The 19,374-nt window shown below is 39.7% G+C and overlaps 1 protein-coding gene across 6 annotated transcripts in view; it reads left to right on the top strand.

Annotated features, from left to right (window-relative positions):
- Window positions 1–19,374, top strand: part of PWWP2A (PWWP domain containing 2A) — a 42,143-nt gene that overhangs the window by 10,181 nt on the left and 12,588 nt on the right. For 2 of the 6 annotated variants that reach the window (XM_063348964.1, XM_063348966.1), the window contains exon 2: window positions 3,188–4,155. In XM_063348964.1, coding sequence (XP_063205034.1) covers window positions 3,188–4,155 — 968 coding nt within the window. Of the gene's footprint in view, window positions 1–3,187; window positions 5,988–9,241; window positions 9,277–19,374 lie in introns of those variants that run through there. The other 4 variants (XM_063348963.1, XM_063348962.1, XM_063348965.1 and 1 more) reach the window with 3 other exon arrangements.

Here is a 19,374-nt window from a genome sequence, read left to right on the forward strand (position 1 = left end):
TTACATAACTGGCACAAGACAATATCCCTGAATGTTCTCTAATTCTGCAATTCATTAATTTTTGGGTAGACAGAGGCAGAAGATTCTAGTTCGTTTATTAAAACAGTACCTTTTGTGAGACAGACTCTAACTTCAGAGATTCAGTCTGGATTGGGTCTGTGTCTTACTAAACCAGGTTTGCATCTTAGATTAAAATTCCACTTTGGCTGTCCTGTGCTTCCGCTGCTTGGCCTGTGTATTACGCAAATGCTTGAAAGAAAGGATAGTCTAAGGTGCAGTATTAATCGTCGGTGCTTTCATAGGCTCAGTCATATGCTGTGCTTTCCATTAGGCTTTTTTATGCATTTTGAGTGCTAATCACGCTGACTCTGCTTGTGAGGCAGTAGAATGAAAATCAAGGAAAAGAGAGATGAAGTACTTAAATGTGATGCTTCTGGAGAACTTCCTCTTCATCCACTTCTTCCTTGGTCACTGCTAATCATGCTTCATGTCCTAACATGGAGCAGCATAAATGTATTCTAGAAGAGAGGCTTTTGATTTGTACTGTAGAAATGTCTTGTGAGGCTCTGGGAAATGCAGTTCCCGAGACAGTGAAAAGAATTGTAAATGATGTTCTTCTGCATGGGTTTTGCCCATTCGATATCACACTCCTGTCTAGTCCTACTTTTGTGGTATTTGTCTGGGATTGAAATTTGCACAGGAGAGATCTTGTCTTGCCCAGGAGTTCTGGTTCTCAACTCTTACAGTAAATTAACTTTTCCCCAAATCCTGTAATCTTTATCAGGTGGTGAAAGATGAGATCTGGATCTTACTGCTCTTGCAGCTGAAGTTCCTGATGCAAGTAACACTGAAAATATTGATAATTTAATTATTATCAGCTGATGGTTTCTTTTAAAGCCCTACTTGGAATTGAATAATTTACTCATAATCCTTAGTGGAAGGAAAAGTGTTTGTGGAAAAGCAACTTTACACTTGGTGGGCTTCTGGAACCTTAGGGGACTTAAAGCTTAGTTATGACTGAGTCCGTTGTGGTTTAATGCCAGGCTGTAGGCTGGAGAAATGCCTGTATCAGCTGCTAAATGTTTATAATTCATTGTAGCCCTCACTAGCGCAGTAGACTATTTAGTTACACTGCTCACTTCTGGAGGGATGTGTGGTGTTCAACGGGAGTGTGCCCAAACCTCAGAAACGAACTTTTGTGGGGTGGTAGGGTATTTTGTGGCAAAGAGCGCCCATCAGCTCATGGATGAGGACAGAACTGCTCTACCTGCCCACCTGGCCTCCTGTCTCTATCTCCAGCATTCAAAGGTATGAAGGTAACAGTACCTAGGTGCAGGGTAACAAGGGTGTCTGTGTTGATACTAAACTGTAAATTGTCACGTGTTCAACTTCCCTTCTTTTTTATGACGACAAAGTTGGTTGCCCCTTGCTTAGGTTGTCTGCTGTTTCTGTTCTCCTTTTGTAATGAAGTGCAAACTGGGTGGCTAATTTAATCTTGATTGGATGGGTTGCTTGCTTGCTTCACTAGCAATTTTTAAGTGTAAAAAGAGGCTTAACGGATAAGCAAAAGGATAAACACATGATGGCTTTTATTGATGACTGTAAAGAATCTTCTAACATGTTTCTTCAAAACCAATTTTGAAGAAATAAAGCCAACATACAGGCACTTGTATGAACTGTGTGTTTCTTGCAGGAGTGTGAATGGAAAATAGGCGGGTATTCAGCATTTATCTTCAGTTGAGAGGCAGCTGTAGATTGTAAATAAACTTGAGTTCAATCAGTTAAGAGCATGTTGCAGTTGAGCAGCTGCAGCGCAACATGAACTAGCGCTAACCTGAGGACAGGTCTTCATTCTCTTGTCGGGTGGGGTGTGGGCTGGGATAAACATAAATTGTGTTTGTTTACTGATTCGAATTGGATCGCAACCTTGTCTATCGTGTTGTTACTGAATTAAGGCCAAACTATTAAAATACCATCTAATCTAGTGTGTGCATGGGAGGTGGCATCAGGAAGAGCTCCAAAGGAGTGACCAGCCTCTGTGTAAGGCTGGTGCCTTGGCCTGGGAGGTTGGGGAGCGGGACGGAAGGAAGGTTGAACAAGCTTTCACAACCCTCCTGCCCTGTTCTGGGGGTTGAAAGATACGTTGTTGTGAAATGAATGTGTTTATCCTTTGATTACTTGTCAGGAAAAGGCAAGCATAATGCCTTGCAAACTGATAAAGTGTTTCCCTTAATGCCACTCTTTGCAAGAAAGTATTGGTTACCTATTAGGCAACATGCTACTTCTGTTTCTACAGGGAAGTTGAGCCAATGCCCGAGTGGTACTGGGATTTTTCATTCTAGTCTCTCACAGCTGGTCGGGGTGGTGAGAAGTGCTGTGGCTGCCAAATGGGGCCTCAGAGATCTAGAGTGGTCTGCAGAAAAGTAGGCAAAGGTTTAAAATATTGTTTGCTCACAAAATGGGGGAATAGTTTGTACTGTGTTGAAATAAGGGTAGTTTTGCTGGAAGAAACTCAAACTAATAGGCTAGCAAGCTTGTTAGTTTGGAACTAGATGATCTTTAAGATCCCTTCCAACCCAGACTATTCTATGATTCTAAGTTTTAGGCTGTAGTGCGTTAGATGACCAAGTGCTAATCTTTCGTGGGTGAAGAATGGTGGCAATCTCTGTTCGATGGAAGTATTTATGCAGTACATATTTCCCTTAAATAAATCTGAAACATGTTTGGCTATCCTAAGATAAACATCCTAAGATTTTGTGCTATCCTAAGAATGGAAGAATTTTCTGAAAGTTGCTGAAGATGTCTTCTTCACATAAGTTGACTTGGTATGGATGAATTGACTTGATGAGATGAGCGTGTAGTTTGTATGTTTTAGCATTTTCTAAAAGTACAAAGTTAATTCTTCCACTTCTGTCTCTAGGTGATATTTTTTGTTATATTTTCAGGGCATCTTGTTGATGAAAGAGAAACTGATAGTAAGCAGAGCTGTGTATTTCATGTTCTCTGACTTGGTTTTGGTGTCTTGCTTTTTCAAAGCTTATAAGGCTAGATATGAAGCTTTAATTTTCCCGGGACTCATGTCTTTCAAATGATGGCTACATGTTGTGGGCAGGTTGTCAAATGCTTTTTAATAAATGCAGCAAAAGATCCCTCAAACCTTTAATTTTTTTTTTTATTTCTCTTTAAGGTTTGGACCCCATGGAATCCCTGTGACCATATTTCCTAAAAGGGAATACAAGGATAAACCCGAAGCCATGCAGCTCCAAAGTAAACCATTCCAAGACGAGGCACAGATGAAGTGTGAATCAAATGCTGCAGTCCCTGATGACTCTTCTCTCACGCAGCCATCAGAACCTAGCATAGCTAAAAGCCTATGGACTTCGAAACCACCTCCTCTCTTTCACGAGGGAGCACCATATCCTCCTCCTTTGTTTATCAGGGACACATATAACCAGTCAATACCTCAGCCTCCGCCCCGGAAAATTAAGCGGCCCAAGCGTAAAATGTACAGGGAGGAACCCACTTCTATAATGAATGCTATCAAACTACGACCCCGGCAGGTCTTATGTGACAAGTGCAAAAACAGTGTTGTTGCAGAAAAAAAGGAAATAAAAAAAGGTGGCAATGCAAGTGACTCTTCAAAATATGAGGATAATAAAAAACGAAGAAATGAGAGTGTGACTACTGTGAATAAAAAACTTAAGACTGACCATAAAGTGGATGGAAAAAGCCAAAATGAAAGCCAGAAAAGGAATGCTGTGGTCAAGGTTTCAAATATTGCCCACAGCAGAAGCAGAGTGGTTAAAGTTTCTGCACAAGCAAATACTTCAAAAGCGCAGTTAAATACAAAAAAAGTTCTCCAGAGCAAAAACATGGATCATGCGAAAGCTCGGGAAGTCTTGAAAATGGCCAAAGAAAAGGCACAAAAGAAGCAGAGTGCAACCTCCTCTTCCAAAAATGCACATTCAAAGGTCCACTTCACGCGGCGTCTTCAGAACACCAGCTCAGGTTCCCTCCCACCCCGATTGCGTTTAAAGCCACAAAGGTATCGGAATGAAGAAAATGACTCTTCTCTCAAGACAGGACTTGAGAAAATACGGAGTGGCAAGATGGCAACTAAGCCCCAGTCTCGCTGCTCCTCCACCCGCTCAGCAGGTGAGGCCCCTTCAGAAAATCAGAGCCCCTCAAAAGGCCCTGAAGAGGCCAGCAGTGAGGTTCAGGACACGAGTGAAGTGCATGTAACTGTTGATCAGGATGAACACCAGACATTGGGCAAGAGAGGCAGCAAAAGCAATATAACGGTTTACATGACCCTTAATCAAAAGAAATCTGACTCTTCCAGTGCATCAGTTTGTAGTAGTGATAGCACAGATGATTTGAAATCTACCAACTCTGAGTGTAGCTCTACTGAAAGCTTTGATTTTCCTCCAGGCAGCATGCATGCACCTTCCTCCTCCTCCTCCTCTTCAAAGGAAGAGAAAAAGCTCAGTAATTCCTTGAAAACGGAAGTCTTTTCCAAAAACGTCTCTAAATGTGTCACACCAGATGGCAGGACCGTATGTGTAGGGGACATTGTTTGGGCCAAGATTTATGGCTTCCCTTGGTGGCCAGCCCGTATTCTTACCATAACTGTGAGCCGGAAAGATAATGGCCTTTTAGTCCGACAGGAGGCTCGTATCTCGTGGTTTGGCTCCACAACAACATCTTTTCTTGCTCTTGCACAACTATCCCCCTTTTTAGAAAGCTTCCAGTTGCGCTTTAATAAGAAGAGAAAGGGTCTTTACCGCAAGGCCGTCACAGAGGCAGCTAAGGCTGCTAAGCAGCTGACTCCCGAGGTTCGGGCCCTGCTGACACAGTTTGAAACGTGAACATGGACAGTAAGGTAGGCAAGAAATCTGGAGGCTCCACAAAATTCATAGCCTAGTTAGAGAACTACCATGAAGGACTTGCCAAGTCAGAAGTTGCACTCGGTTGACTGCTCTTTTTATACTAAAGTTGTTCCATTTGTAGCGGTTTCTTGACAGTTAAGCAAATTGAACATGCAATCAAAATTAGCCTAAAGTGAGGACTTCAGTATTTTTCAAGTGAGAATTTTTTTTAAAGGAAAAAAAAAAACCTCCTCAAACACCCAATGCATAGGAGCCATAGCCTCAGCTGAAAGGCAGCTTATTTGCAGGGAATTTTTTAGTAGTTTCTACCCAGTATATAACTAGTTGCTGTGTGGCAAAGGGTTAACACAAGGGATGAAAGTAGTAGCTGTGACTTTTTTTTTTTTTAGGTGGCCCATCAGGGAAGTGTAGATATGTAAGCCTTGTCTAAATGGTCTTTAAAGATTATTTTAAAAAGTCTCTAATGTATTTAATCTGGCCAGTGCAAATTGGTTCAAATCATGCTTAAACGTCTTCAGGAGGCATGCCCCGATCCACACAGGCCAGTTTAAATGGCATTAGAAGACGTGCTGAAATTTTAAGGAAGAAGAATCATGTAGCTTAAAGACCAGGTTAAATGGGGTTTTATCGTAGTGACCACTTAAACACTCAGCCTTTCTATGCACATGGGGGCACAAATATAACACTTCAGGGTCTGAGAAGCTGAGAGGGATGCCTATAGCTCTAAGACAAAGCTGAGAAGTCGCTCAGTATTTGGGATCAAGGGCTGTTAATGCTGCATAGGTGTGTATCGTAACTTCTGGTCTTTCTTCCTGAAGAAATCTTTCAGGCCGTTTGCCTGGAGGTTTAGATTAAGAGAGGCTTTGTTTTGAATGTGTAAATAATTGATTGCTGAAATTGGTCAGATTTTCTCCTGACTGGTTGTTCCTAAATTCTTAGGATACGTCCTAGTAAATTACACTTTGTGAATTGTCAGATGTGTAATTGTTGCATTTTTGGATGTATCTAACTTCATTTTTTTTTAATATTTCCGTTTAAGGTATCTGTTTGCAGGTCAGAAAATGAGAATATGTAATTGTGTAATGCTCTGAAATGTAAAAAAACAAACTGTAAATAAAATTGACTAAATCTGAATTATTTGTGTGTGTTTCTCAAAAAGCTTTGAAAAAAACCCCAGGATGTTAGAGTACTTCATATGTATGCCGTATTTAGAGGACACCCTTTAAAAAAGTAAATTGTCCTTTCTCATGCATTCTTAAAGATAACTGCTTGATGTAAAGTACTATTGGTATACTTCAGTCTTAATTTTGAGATTAAGCAATTATCTATCCCTTTTGTTTCAAAACTAGCTCTGTAGAGGGCTTTCTGCAAAGTTTATCAAATTTTTCCCTTAATGAAATTTTGTTCCATGTATTTCAATACTGTGGATAATGTCACTTATACAGTGGGGAAATGTTTTCAGTTTTCTCCATCTATCAAAACCTAATAAGACCCACTCTCCACTGTTACTTCAGCTTTTCTTGCATGTCTTTTGCTCAATGTTGGGGCATTTTCATGCAACTGACTTGACATTTTTTTTCTTCTAGTTTTGGTCCTTATCTGACCACGTGAATTACTGTCTCTTCTCCAACCCACTCCTGTTTCAGCCTTGCAATACCTTGTGAAGAATCTCTCAGTGTTCATCCCAAAGCAGTTTTCATCCTGTTTTTTCCGTAATTGCCCATGTAGGCAATCATGACAGATGTAAAAAAAAAAAAAAAAAAAAAAAAAAAAAAATTTAAGCTCAGGCTGAAGTTAGATTTATTTTTTTTTAACAGACATCAAAATGGGGGTAAGGATTTAATCATCAAACCCTTAAAATCTTTTTAAGATTAAATTTCATATGTTCATGAAAGTGTCTGGTCTTTCAAAATCATTGTTTCTTTTTAACTTTTTAAATTATTCTGTTGTGCCCACAGAACTATTGGAAGTCTAAAGTGTCAAATACATGGGTAAATTTTCTTCAACTTTACGGTAATCTCTGTTAGGTGCTAATTAAGCTTCCAAATATACCAGCTTTACCTTGGCATTATAACAGTTATCAAAAACCCCCACTGGTCAATGCTTTTTGAATGTGATAAACACACAATAAATTTCATAATGTGAAAAAAAAAATTTAAAAAATCCTGTTTCACTTCTCTGTATTCTTTCCTGCAAACAGAAACAGTTGCTCTATTGAAGTAGATAAGCCGTACTTTGTTATTAAAGCAGACAGCTTTTTGAAGTCAAGAACACATACAACGTGGTTTGGATGTCTATACTAGTTCCTTGAGGTTTAGAAGCTCAAGCGAACTGGTTATAAGTTAGTTGTTTTAAGCCAAGTAGTGGTGAAATAAATATTTACACTGTTAATTTTTCTTTAAAATACCTGGAAGCTTTGTACGCTTATCTCCTAATTTATAGAAAGTTAGAATAGTACTAAAGCATACGTAGTTAAAGTTTGCTCAGGTGTTTGCTGGTAAGATGGAAGAGTAAAAAGTATGAGAGGGATTTCTTTAGATTGTTTTATGTTCAGAAGAACTGTTTTGAAAGGCATTTAAAGAGCCTTAGGTTTGATTTGTAGCTGATCATTCTTTCAAGAAGTCTTTCCTAAGTTTTATAGTGAATGTGCATTGTCACTTCAGACTTAGGTCTCAAAACAGGTTTTTTTTTTTTTTTTTTTTTTTTTTTTTTTACAACACCATGTTACATGAGGTTGTAAATATCCTATTTGTACTCGTCCGTGATTTTCCTTTCACTCTGAAGTAGCTAACACTAGACATAGCAGAGTTCCCAGTGGAGAAAATGGTGGGCTTAATGTAAGGCCTGGCCGCAGTAAGTAACCTTGGTTCAGGCGGCGTGGATGCTGCATGTCAGTTAACTGTGAAGACTTGGATAAAGCTGAGTGCTGTTTTAGCTTTACACTGCAAAACCCCCCATGCTTTTTGTGGCTGGCTGCTCCCAGCGATGCCTGCACGTGGAGCGTGGACTACTGCTCCTGCACTTGGGTACACAGCCACCATCTCTGAGCCAAGCGTGACAGTGACAATGCCTTAGCGAACACCTGGTGACAGGAGCGCGCCTGTGCAGTGCCAGGATAGTGCTTCTGTGTAATTAAGCTCCCAACTGTTGCAAGCAGCCTGTGTCTTGAGAAGACAAACATCAGTAGAAAGAGTGGCTGTTAGTTTTCTGTCAGCTTAATATAATAAATTGCAAATGATGTCTTTTTGAATTAATGAAATTCCTCAGTGTAGGTGTTGAATATGTATGATCTTTCAATTTAGGGGGGAAAATGTGACAGGTGGTGATTGAGTTTCTAGTACAAGCCTACTTTTCCTTTGAGTATCTTTAGCTTCAGTTAAAACTTTTTGGGAGAGAGAAGTTATTGTGAAACTTATAAAGATTTCCTTTAACAGGAGTGTTTGAATGTGTGATCATTTCATTAGCAAAGACAGAAGCGAATGTGAAATGCTTGTATGTCGCTGAACTGGAGTTCTACAGGAAATTGAACAAATATTTGGTATTTTTCTCTAATCAGAGTTGTAATTTTATGTCAACACTTAAATGAGGTAATCATCTAAGATTGTATGGTGTTTTCTTTTAGACAGTTTGAAACCCACATAACCATCAGCTGCCTTACCGGGAGGGGTGTACTTAGTGGGGGTAATTTAGGTCAACTGTGCAAGGCTGAGATTTATTTTTTTCAGCATGTTGTAAAATACTTTACTTTTTTTAATGTAGTTTCTAAATGTGATTAGATTTAAGAAACAGCGTGTCCATGGAAGCAAGGAAATGATAAGACTTGCTTTTTGCATTGCTACCCTTAGGTTTGTTTCTAGTTAACTCTCTTAAATCCTGAAACTGGTTTCCATTCATGTCTTCTATAAGCTCTTGCTAAAGTTGTCAGAGTGGAACAGGAACATAAATCTTAGTAGCTAGTCCTCAGTAGCATTATCATCTGTCCTCGTGCATGTTTTGCGAAGTGAAAAAGTAGAGCTGCCTTCATGGCTGAAGAATTCTGGAAAGGAGGGTGACAATCAGTTCATGTCCTCTCTTTATAATTGTATTCTAATAAATGCCTACAAGAATAAGCAAATTCAACCAATGCAGTGGGATCACTACACTAATTTGTAGGTAAGGACTGTGAACTGGGTGCAGAGTAAGCTTATGATTAAAAGGGCAGTAACATGGCAGTTTTTTGTGTCATAAGCCATTTGGTAAAAATGTAGGTATAAAAAAGTGTAGACAAAACAAACTTGAAAGTGATCTTACAGTACAGAGCTTATAGTGGCTACAGGCTGAGGTGCTTTATCTTTCCGTTCTTTTTTTTTCAGTTTACTTTTTAAGGGTATAAATAGAAAGGTCATAAGGAACCTGAGGGAGAAAAGAGGAACTCGGTGTATTGAGGTAGGTGTGATACTGGAAGGAGAACTATGAGTTGATTGTTTGAGAATAATGCGTTACTCTGCAAGTTCAGTAGAAGGGAGTAGTGCTCTCCTATTTTAGAAAGCTTGTAGAATAATTTTGGTGAAATGTACGTCATTGTCCCACAGTCAACTGTTTGGACTTAACTTTGCCTAGAATCTCTTTAACCCTTGTGGAAATGGAGTGACTTGCTACGGGATTGTATCAGTTCAAGCTGTTCTTACATTAAGTGTGTAGGGTTCTTTGGTTTTTTTTAGGATAAGATATACTGGCATACCTTTTGGGGACCTAGACAGGCTATGCTTGCAATAATATAATAAAATTATCCCTATAAATAAAATAAAGTATCAATAACAACAGAGATTCCTTACAGCTTCTTCAGACGTGGCTGAAGTGACCAGAGATCATCCATGTTTAATGGAAAAAGATAGAGACCTGTGGCATTAACAACTTGTAGTAGCTGTCAAGCTGTCAAAAGGTCCAAACTTGTGAGATGTGGATGCAAGTATTCAGCTTGAAATTATTCTTAATCTGATGGGAGGAACCTCTGCTTTGGTACGTGTCCTTAACAATCATGATGGCAAGTACCTATTCAACATTTAAGATACCTCAACCACTTTTGTGGTTGTGGTCACTCTTTGTGACAACTTCATATTTTAGTTTAAATAGTTCCCTCCTATGGTGTCATCCTGTTAGTGTATTTAGAGAGCGTAGCCATTTAACAAGACAAAATAAGATCCCCTTGTAAGATGGCTTTTCTATTCCCTGCTCATCTTACTGGCTTTTCTTTGCACCTGTTCTAGTTTAAATTCTTTCTCTGACATCGGTGGTAAGAACTTTTTACGGTAATTTAGATGGGTTTTTACAAAACTCTTATGGAACGTCAGTGATTCTTCCTTAAGTCAGAAATATGTCTGACTGTTGTTTTTTAATTGTTAGATCCTAATAGCAGCTTATAGTTTCCTATGATTTACTCATACATTTCAGTCTTTCTTCTGTAATACCTGGGGTGTGTATACCAATCCAGACTGTAATGTAGATTATGAATTAAACTGACACAACTGCCCTTCTGTGAACACAAGGCAACATAGCGGTTCCCAGGCATGGCTGTGGGAGCAATGATTTGGTGACTGGCTTGCTATCATGCTTTTTCCCTGCATGGTTTTGTCGTTGCTACCAGATTCAGCAATTGGTGATGGTTCTCCCTGGGGCAGCACTGGCACTCAGTGCCAGGTACTGATTGTTCAAGGGAACTCGGACCATGGCTCCATTTTTTTTCCTCAAGAAAATGCTATGTTCTTGGTGTGAGGTAGGATAAACATCAGCATGGAAAATGAATGTCATTGATAAGACCAATGCTTTTATACCTTAGAAGACGTGAGCCACCTTGCACATCCCCTAGGGAGACAAATGAGAGTAAGAGGTGGTCTTGCCCACCTGCATAACCTTCCCAGGTAGTTTCTATATGCACAGGGCTGAAAACTGTGATTTCTTGTGCTTGTGCGACTGGAGATATCAGAAAAAGAGATACCTTCTATCAGGAATAGTGTGGTGAGCAGGACTATGGAAGTGATCGTCGCCCTGTACTCAGCACTGGTGAGGCCCCACCTTGAATACTGTTGTTCAGTTATGGGCCCCTCATGACAAGAAAGACATTGAGATGCTGGAGCGTGTCCAGAGAAGGGCAATGAAGCTGGTGAGGGGTCTGGAGAACAAGTCTTATGAGGAGCGGCTGAGGGAGCTGGGGGTGTTCAGCCTGGAGAAAAGGAGGCTGAGGGGAGACCTTATCGCTCTCTACAGCTACCTGAAAGGAGGGTGTAGAGAGGTGGGGGTTGGTCTCTTCTCACAAGTAACAGGTGATAGGACAAAAGGAAATGGCCTCAAGTTGTGCCAAGAGGTTTAGATTGGATATTGGGAAAAATTTCTTCAGTGAAAGGGTTATTAAGCATTGGAACAGGCTGTCCAGGGAAGTGGTGGAGTCGCCATCCCTGGAGGTATTTAAAAGATGGGTAGATGTGCCACCTAGGAACAACATGGTTTAGTGGTGGATTTGGCAGTGTTAGGTTAACAGTTGGACTCAATGATTTTAAAGGTTTTTTCCAACCTAAGTGATTCTATGAAATGTACAATCTTCGTTCTTCTCTACTTGCCTACCCATGGTCCGAGGGGATAACGTTAACACAAGCTGCAGGTACAAGTTGGCACAGGGAACAAATCAGGATCCCCTGTTATGAGTTCAAATTCAGGCTTTGGTCATTCAGTGTGTGAAAACAAACGGATCTGTGGGATTTGTTTGGTCTCGTGTTTGAGAAGTTAATTTCAAAATCAGGACCATGCATATTTTGAACAAGTGTAATGCAGTTTGTATGCCAATGATTTTATTCTTCAGTCCAGAGAAGGAAGGGCGGGCTATTGGAACTGAGGATATTCAAAGTCTACAAAAACCTGCAGGATAGGTGCGGAGGCAAAGGGGAAATACGCTTCTCTTTAATTGCAACTAGGACAAGAAATAATATTTAAAATGATAAGACAGGGAGTTAAGATTAGGCACTACAATATTTATTCCAGTTGTTGTAGTGAAATGTTGGGTGTTGTTTGGAGAGTTATATAATTTTCGTAATTACAGGTTTTTAAAACCTATAGATTAGGCTAACCTTTGTCAGGAATGGGTTAAATTAATCCTGCGCTTGGGTATGGGGTAGAATAGATGACCTACCCTGACCCTGTCATAGCTCTGTTTTCTGTAATTTTGTTTATTAATTCTGATTTTGGAAAAACAGAATCTTTGTAGAAATATGCATATAATGAAGGATTGTGCCTCATGCGTCCCATTTTCAGTCGTGCAGGAATCATGCTTGGTAATAGAAGTATGGCCTTCCGACAATAGAGTCTTAGCATCCACGTCTAGTCGAACTGCACTGCATCTGCTGCTGAGGGACCTCTTCTGTGCAAAATCATGTTTGGATGACATTTATATAACATGTCAATTTTAAATTAGTTTTATTTTTTTCTTTTTTTAAATCTAGATCAGTTTGCATGTTTGCTTACTAATGGTTTTGATGTCAAATATGCGATATGAATAAGAAATATTCCTATACGTGCCAGCCATGTGCTACAAATCTGTGATTTGGAAGGCAAGCTGTGTTCTCACTATCTTGTTACCATCACTAAAAGATTCTGTAGCGGAAACGCATCATAATTCTGGTGACAGAATTGTCCTTGCCTGTTTTTAACAGATGCATAAAGGGGAAGAGGCTACTTGTGTTGGCAGTGAAATAAGCAGATACAGTTCCAAGCAAACATTTACTTAAACGTTCATTTTCCTTCATTTTTTATTTAGTATCATTTAGGATTTTTGTTTAGCTTTCGGGAACACTAGTGTTTAATTGTTCTTCTGCAGTGGTTCAGAATTTTAAAGCATGTGGTGCAAGTTTTGGTAATTAGTATCTCTGGTGAAAAGCAACTAAATCCATAAAAACTGGATTTTTTCAAAGTTTAGTTAGGGTTAGAACCTCAATCTGCTCTGTATGACTTGATTAAATGCTTCAGTTGGCACAGGTATCTGTGTGAATGGCATTTCATAAAGAGTTGTGGACTGTTTCATGAAATCTGGCTCTTTAGTCATCTAAAACTGAAGTCATCTTGGTACTGGTTTTAGTAAGGGGCGCATCACGTCAGCTTTTCTAAGACATCACCACTGAAGTCGGCCCTGAAATCAGTTATATACAGGAATGCAGATGAATGTAGTAAGGAACATTTCTTTACCTTTGCTAGTACTAGGAATGGTCTAGTTATTTTTGCTGTCGTGTTGGTGATACGTGTGGAACCTCAATTGGAAGGTGATTGATGACGAAGTTGTGTTCTTTTGTCCATCTGTAGCATTTGTTTAGTAGGCAGAGATTTTGACTGACACACAAACTTTTTTTCGTTTTGGTAAAAATAGCAAGAGATGTGTTTGCTAGAGGTTCTAATAACAAGTGGTTGAAGCCTGAGCAATAGGGAAAGGAAATTATTATCAAGTTACTTTTACTGGTTTCATGGTGCCCGTTTAACTTGGACATCATGAAAGACACTGGAAATGTGTTTGTGAAAGCTCCCAATTCCCAATGAAGCCTTCAAGAAAAACAAGAGAGAGAATGCTTAGTACTAAAAATAGCTCTTCCTCTACCTTCCCCCCCACCCCCCCCCCCAAAAAAAAAAAAGAAAAAGCAAACCTGTTTTCCTCTATTTCTGCTAGGGAAAAAAGCCAAACAAGATTTTCTTTCTCTATACAAGTTGCCACTAAAAATCATAGCTGAAGGTTTTGAGCAGTGAATATTTTTTGGTTGGAACATCACATTAGCAATACTTGATTTTAGGGGAAAAAAAAAAACCCTTCTCCTTGAGATTGTTCAAGTGTTGAGGGGTTTGGGGACTTAATCTCTTCTGATGCGTTTATATAAAAAAAGCCAGTTTTGGCTGAGTTTTAGGAATTCTGAATTCTATGTTATATATTTCAGAGAATCAGGCATGTAAACTGAAGAATGTGTGTTACTGCTCTTGAGGCCCTGTTTTTGAAGACTGTTTTGGGCTGTAGAGTAATGGAACAGTTCTGCTTGCTTTTCAGTAATTTGTTATCTGGAAAAGAAGCCTATTTTAACTTTTCCTAACTAGTTAAAATTTGAATCTGTAGCAGTAAAACTACATGTGCTGTTTCTTCTGTTACATAGTTTTGTATAGAGACAAAGTATTTGTCTCCTAAAGAAGTTGCATATGTGTCACTGTAACTATTTTTAAATTTGGGCTCTACTTTAAGAATTATTTATCTTCTCCTTCACAGTATGTGATGGGAAATATTACTATTTTTACTTTCCGTGTCCTTCTGGGCTTTTCTTCCTCTTTGATGGCTGCCTATTGTCTTTCTGCTTTTCCTTTGAGGAGAAAACAAAATACTTTCAAAGGCAGTCCTTCTCTTTGGACATTAGTGAATACACAGGATTGTGAAAATTTTCACATTAAAAAACCAGAATCCAGGTTACAGCGATGAGTCCCAGGAAAACGACTGTGTAAAACGCAGTTGAGCAGGACAGATGGGACAACATCGGTGGTGAAAGGCCATAAGCTGCGTCGGTGCTTGTCCTAACACACATGTTTACGTTTAGTACTGGTGGTAGTTTTTATGGTGACTCCATAGTCTCCAGCAGTTGAATGAAGCTGCTTGAAAACAGAGTCCGGCCTGCTGTAAGCATACTGTGCATCGCTGGAGAGCCCTGCCCTCAGGATTAGGCATTGCTATCGCTCATCTACAAACTGAATGAACTCACTGAATGATTGATAAAACCAAGGGTCGGGGAATTTAATGACACGAATATTGAGCCGACGCAGGCAGCTTGCAAGTGTAGAAGGGTTGGTTGTGAGGGCGCTGGGATGGTCCATCCTTTGTGGCAACCCTACTCTTTGTGCCTTTTGTTCTCCGGGTCGCCAGTCCCTGCTCCGCAGCGTGAGAGACGTTCCTCCACAATACAAGGAGAATAAGATACGTGACTGCACGTGTGTGGCTTTAGTTTTCAGTCACTGTATCTGAGGAGCCTAATCTTGTATACTGCCTTAAACCTTTTCTATACAAAACACTGCTATTAAAACACTACTATTGATCCAAATAAAACAATGTAAAACCAACTATATTTAAACTGGGCAGATCAGACAACCCCTAATAAGCTTTCAAACTTTATAGCAATCCAGCCCAAGGTTATTCCTCTCTGGGCTAGGACTGTGTAAATCTGTATGCAGCACTCCGAAGTCAGCTTCGCTGTGGCAATACAAAGGTTCCCGTATAAAATATTTCATATTCATTAATTTGCCAAACATGCAGGTAACAAGTGTATGGTTAGTATGTATCAGAATAATGAGATTCTGCAATAATTAGAAACACTCTCTTTAAATTAATAAACCTATCTTTTTTAAATCTAATTTTTATCCCGGATTTTTGCCTCCAAGTCATAACATCCTTCAAAGCAAGTGGTCCATTTGCTCTTTCACCTTCTGTTGTCTCAGTTTTCTCCCATCCTATAATCACTTCAGCAAAGATTATAATGCCACTGGCAAAAAGGCTTTGGGCTTCAGTTTAAAGACTGTGAGCAACCAAATGGGAACAGTTTTTGTAATACTTGTAATAAAGAATGAGCAGCAAAATACTCCACAACTGTGACTCACCCGCTTCTCTTTTAAGCAAATTTAATTACTATACTAAAGAAATTCTTGCTAGTTTGACCATAACAAATGTAGTGTACCACGCATAGCTTTGTGTGAAGATACAAAGCCAAAAGAAGGCACAATCTCATCTCTATGGTTTTTACCTGGAGGGGAAAACTGATCTCTCATCTGAGTCATGTCCTAAAAAGGGGAGGAATAGCTGGTGGTTTTCACATTTTAGAAAGCAAGACAAATTTAAGATGTGGAAGAAAATAATGATTAACTGGATTTTGCTACCAGTTGTATTGCTGCAATGGCAAGTTGTCTGCCTCACTGTCACATTTGTGTGCATTTTTCAGTATATGAAAATATCTGGTTTATCACAGGCTGCATTGCACAATGGATGTAAAATGCTATCCACAGTCATTAGATAGTGCCCTAAGTTTGTTTGGTTTTTTTTACTCTAAAATACAGGAAGGTCATGGTCAGCATGAATTAGAATCCATCGCTTCAGTTTCCGCTTATTCTACGTAGTTACTTTGTCCAGCAAAATTTCATAGTATCGCTGGCTTCCAGCACCAAGTTCTTCAGTGGGCAGTAGAGTGTCTGCAGAGATGTTTGTATATGTAGATACTTTGTTTTGCCGTCTGCTAGCTTGCTAAACAATGTGTAATTTCCCTTTAACTCTACTGGTGAAGTCCAGTTTAAGGTCAAAAAAGTTGGTATCTGATTTTTCTGTGAGTGTTCAGCGTTTTTTCCCAGTATGCTGTTGTCTGGAAAGCAAAAGTAGTACACCTGGTAAGAATTCAGGCAGGCGAGGAGGCTAATTGTTTTCTTTTTAAACCATCATCGATGCTTTGCTCATGTTAACTGGATTTTTTCTACCATAGGTCTCAACAAATGGCAGCATTTTACATCAGACTGAGGAGTCCTGCTGCTCCCTTACAGTGTCTGACAGACCACTGTGGATTCAGGCTGGGGGCACTGAAGTTATCAGTGAAATTGGCAGGTCTGTCTGGGTTAAGCCCTGCCTTAAGTGAAGGGTGCACTATGCCATCAACTAATCATATGCAAAGCAGGTTAGGACAGAGGTAATGAGCTACCTGTTATTTTATTTCCCTCCTCTATTTGAACGCTTCAGAAACAGCTATTCTCCCTGACCTAACCTGATGTCAGGATTGATAAATATTTTATTGGAAAGATCCACACTAAGTTTCTCTTTGGGCTTGCTTCTTGAAATTTTCATTACACGATCAGATTAAATAACTTGACAGGTTAAAAAAAAGAAAAGGAAATTTTAAAATAAAGATTTTTGTCTCTTAAACCAGCAATCATCAAACATTTTTGCTGTGTGGATCACATCCTAGTAGGATCTACTTTGCGGGCAGTTCGTCTGCTGCCTGTCATTGTAGGCACGGTTTCCTGCCTTTACTGATGTGTAAAAGTCAAATCAGGAAAGAATTTGGTAACATTTTAGTCCTTTTAAAAGAAGTTTAGTACCTAAAACAAGGGAAAGACTTAAAAATACAGGCAGGTAATCTCAATGAGAAACTACAGATGACATATGGACCGGCGTTAGGGAGCCATTCTTCTAGGAAAATGAAGATCTTTGTTCATTGTTTTGGTTTGGTTTTTTTCCTTTCCAAAGCCCTGATCTGAGGCAGTAACACTTAACAAGCATGCTTAACTTTCAGTGTGTGCCTAAGTTTGTAAGGAAATTTAAAGCACATGTTTAAAGTGAAGCAGATAGTGAACATTACCTGGAATTCTAGCCCGAATATGTATTTACTGCTTAGATCCATCGTGGGTGTATGCATGTCTCTTGTATCTTTTTTTGTCACGGAGAGGAAATAGGGCAGTGAGGAGAGCGTACAGTTCCTGTAAAAGGAGCTTGAAGAAGTCATGACTTTTACTTTATTAACATTAAAAAGTTTGATCCAGTACTGTATCATTGCATTAGGTCTGGGATTAGATTTTCGATAGGCATTGGTTTCATTTTTTATAAATTGAGATTTGCTGCTGGTAAACCAAAAGACAGGACTATACTAGAGGATAAGACTAGGGATGTTTCTGGAGTCACTAGGGATGGTGTGTAACTGTCAGTGGGAGGAGCGAAGCTCCCGGTGCTCGCTGAGGCTGCTCTGGAGTCTCAATGGTAAGAAAGGAAGAGTATGAGAGCGCTGTAGGACCTGACTTGGGCAGGAACAGGAGTGCCTGGTGCATAATGAACAGACTTTGTCGAGAATTGATTCTGAAAATCAGTGCAACTACATCGATTGCTAAGTGTGTAGGTGGGGTGTGAGAAGTAAAACTGCCTGCCATCAGGACGAGGGAGCCCCGTGTTGTAGTCAACTGGTCGTTTCCTTAGACATAATAGTAGTTGCGTGCATGCTCAGATAGCTGAACCAAATTCTTCTCGTTTGTTCCTCTGTAGATCACAGAAGTTTGCTGGCTAGTAATAGCATCACTGAGGCTTGGATTTGGAAGTGTGGACATAGTGGCTGAACTGTCATCCAATTTTTTATAGGATTTTTGGTGTTTCTGAGTAGAGTTTGGTTCTCTGACATACTATAAAAGCTTCTCTTTGCAAGACTTCATGGATACATGATGCTAATTTAATATAAATCTTATTTTGAGACTTTCATATGGGTTGTATGCTTTAATACCGAATATTGGTTGTTTTGCAGCCTGGAATACTGTGGTGTTTAGTTACCTGCACCAACAGTAAGTACTACTGAATACAGTGGAACTTTTTGTGTAGTATCCTCCTCTTTGTAGAGGCTCTGCAGGTTTGTCTCATGCATCTTGGAGTGGACCACAGCTAAAATAGGTTTAATTATATATCAATTCTGAGAATCATACCCAAATGCCGACCCATTGGGTATTGGAATGAATGCCTGCTTGTCTGCTGTCAGCACGTAGCAGCTCAGTGCGTCTGCCTGAATCTGTTAAATTTCACAATTAGTACTCATTCCTTCTGTTTCAGCTTTCCCAATATTTTAATTCTACTGCATTGTATAAGATATAAAATGAATTATTTTTCTGTGTGTTATGTTTTCCTTTTGTGGCACAGTGAGCAACTGAGCAATTCCATAGTTATCCCCTTTGTCTTCCTTGCCTCCTCTTGTGGTGGGACCGTTTTCACAAATTCTTCTTTCCTACTTCATATTTTTTCATATTATTTTGGATGTTATTCGGAAAATTCTAAATTGTCTGTTTAGAAAGGACCTTAGGATTTTCCTGCCACGCTATGAGTCTGTCTTTAAAATTCAGTTGTGTTATTCCCAATGCTGTTGTCAGTACTGGAAGATGTATACGTACCTCTCAAATAATCCTAGCGGTCAAAAGCTCAACAGAATGGTAAAAGGAATCAACAAAGACGGGCCTGGTCCTGTTGGAACCTTTTGTGTTCTTCTGTGTGTTTTTGGAGCAAAGGGGTTGGAGCAGATGTTCTTCAGAGGTCTCCTCCGACTTGGGTTACTCCCGAATTCTCCAGGCTACTCCAGAGGCAGGTCAGTGCAGACTGTGCTGGTTCTGCACTGCCCCGAGTTACTGGCGGGCGGTGGCCTCATGCCATTGTTGTTACTTGGACTGCTTCTATCTGCTTTATCATTGTTTTATTCCAGTTCTGTGGAGCAAATGGGAAAACGTAAGCAATAATGGAAAAGAAACATGATTAGCAGCTTTATACTTCAGTGCTCCCATGCGCGCTTCGGTCTTCCATTTGGAATGGCATTACAGTGTCAGACTTAGCTTTGTACTGTGAACAACACATCGTTGTACAGACTCTGTATATTAATCTCCCTCCTTTGTTAGCTATCTTTAAATGTCTTAAAAATTTAAATTCTCTCTGGATGCTGAAATGGGGTGA

The sequence above is a fragment of the Chroicocephalus ridibundus genome, chromosome 11 (genome assembly GCF_963924245.1).
Source record: "Chroicocephalus ridibundus chromosome 11, bChrRid1.1, whole genome shotgun sequence".
NCBI lineage: Eukaryota > Metazoa > Chordata > Aves > Charadriiformes > Laridae > Chroicocephalus > Chroicocephalus ridibundus.